The following is a 1,336-nucleotide window of genomic DNA, read 5'->3' on the forward strand; positions in this document are numbered from 1 at the left end:
AACTTTACTTCCACCTCCGCCCCCACCCCCACCCCCCGCCCAAGCCTCCTCTGGAAGTGTGGTTGATTACTTGTCTGCCCATCTAATCTTAAACGACTGTTCCCTTTCTGGTTCACTGGCCATGGCTCTACCCTGTTCTTTGGGGCAATAAATACCAGTCTGGGCTGCTGGACTTGCCAGCGCAGAAGCCTCCTATCTTCTGTCATCCATGAAGCTCATGCTTCTGGGTTTGACCGTTATCCTGACACTGGCCCAGGCCGCCAAAGGTAACCAGGCTCTCTCCCCAGGGGTAGTGGCTCAGGGGACCTAGCGCCTATTCAGGGGACGCTGGGGCTCTAACAGCTTGGCCCGGGAGAAAGGCCGGGCAGGCCCCACAGAGGCCTTTGGATGACCTTTCTAGCTAAGGGGAAGTTTGGGTTCTCTGGTACCAACTGATCTTTCGGGTGCCGTTACTTGACCATCTTGAACTGCTCTCTCTGGTTGGAGTAGAAGAAGTTGAACAAGACCTGGAGGTGGGGTGTGGGGGAGCAGGGTACAAGGGGGAGAGAGACTAGTGCATGGAGTACAGAGAAAATGGGAGTTTTTCTGAAACATTCCTTGGGGGGTTTGAATTTTGATCTCTCATTGCCTCCATGAAAATGGTTCCTGAATTTCTGATTGTGTGAGGATTCTGATGGCACTCTCTTAGGCAGCCTTAATGTATCTCCTTTAGGTAGTAGGTTCCCCAGAACAATTGTTCCTAATGATCTTGGCAGCAAAAAGCCCCAGGATGTTGTGGAGATGGGTGTATTTCCGATTCCTGTCCCTTTTCACTGACATGGTCAGGAAGGTACTGAGGACAAAGGGAACGGGAACTAATTGATACTGGGCACCTGGCTATATTATAATATGAGAGAGATGACCCCCTGGAGAGAGGGGGACCTCCTGCCTGCCCCACGGGAGGTTCCAGGCCACTGAGTGAGGCGGACTTTGAGGTTCTGACTGGGGACACAAGTGGGAAAAGAAAGGATAGTGACCTATAATCTCCCCTAAACCTGAAAGATGCCTTATGAGGGCTTCTTTGCACACATCTCCTATTTGCCTTACTTCTATCTTCTCTACTTTGGCCTCCCACTTCCCCAGTTCTCTGCTTTACTTCAAGACCAAGCTTGCCCCCTCTTGCCCCCTTTTCATTTCAGCCATGAAGTGTTGGCGTAGGTTGGGAATTTGCAGAACCACATGTGAAGAGGGTGAAGTATTCCACATATTATGCAACGCTGAGGCCAAGTGCTGTGTGAGTCCGAAGCACGTGCCTGTCAACACCAAATCCTCAAACTCAGCTGGAAGCCCGGGATAA

At 51.3% G+C, this 1,336-nt stretch overlaps 1 protein-coding gene across 1 annotated transcript; it reads left to right on the plus strand.

Moving 5' to 3' along the window:
- Window positions 1-208: 208 nt before the first annotated feature.
- On the plus strand, window positions 209-1,336 carry DEFB121 (defensin beta 121). Its single transcript, XM_036320955.1, has 2 exons — window positions 209-266; window positions 1,179-1,336. The coding sequence occupies exons 1-2, from the start codon at window positions 209-211 to the stop codon at window positions 1,334-1,336; spliced, it is 216 nt and encodes a 71-aa protein (XP_036176848.1).

This window comes from Myotis myotis, unplaced genomic scaffold (assembly GCF_014108235.1).
Source record: "Myotis myotis isolate mMyoMyo1 unplaced genomic scaffold, mMyoMyo1.p scaffold_m19_p_9, whole genome shotgun sequence".
Taxonomy (NCBI): Eukaryota; Metazoa; Chordata; class Mammalia; order Chiroptera; family Vespertilionidae; genus Myotis; species Myotis myotis.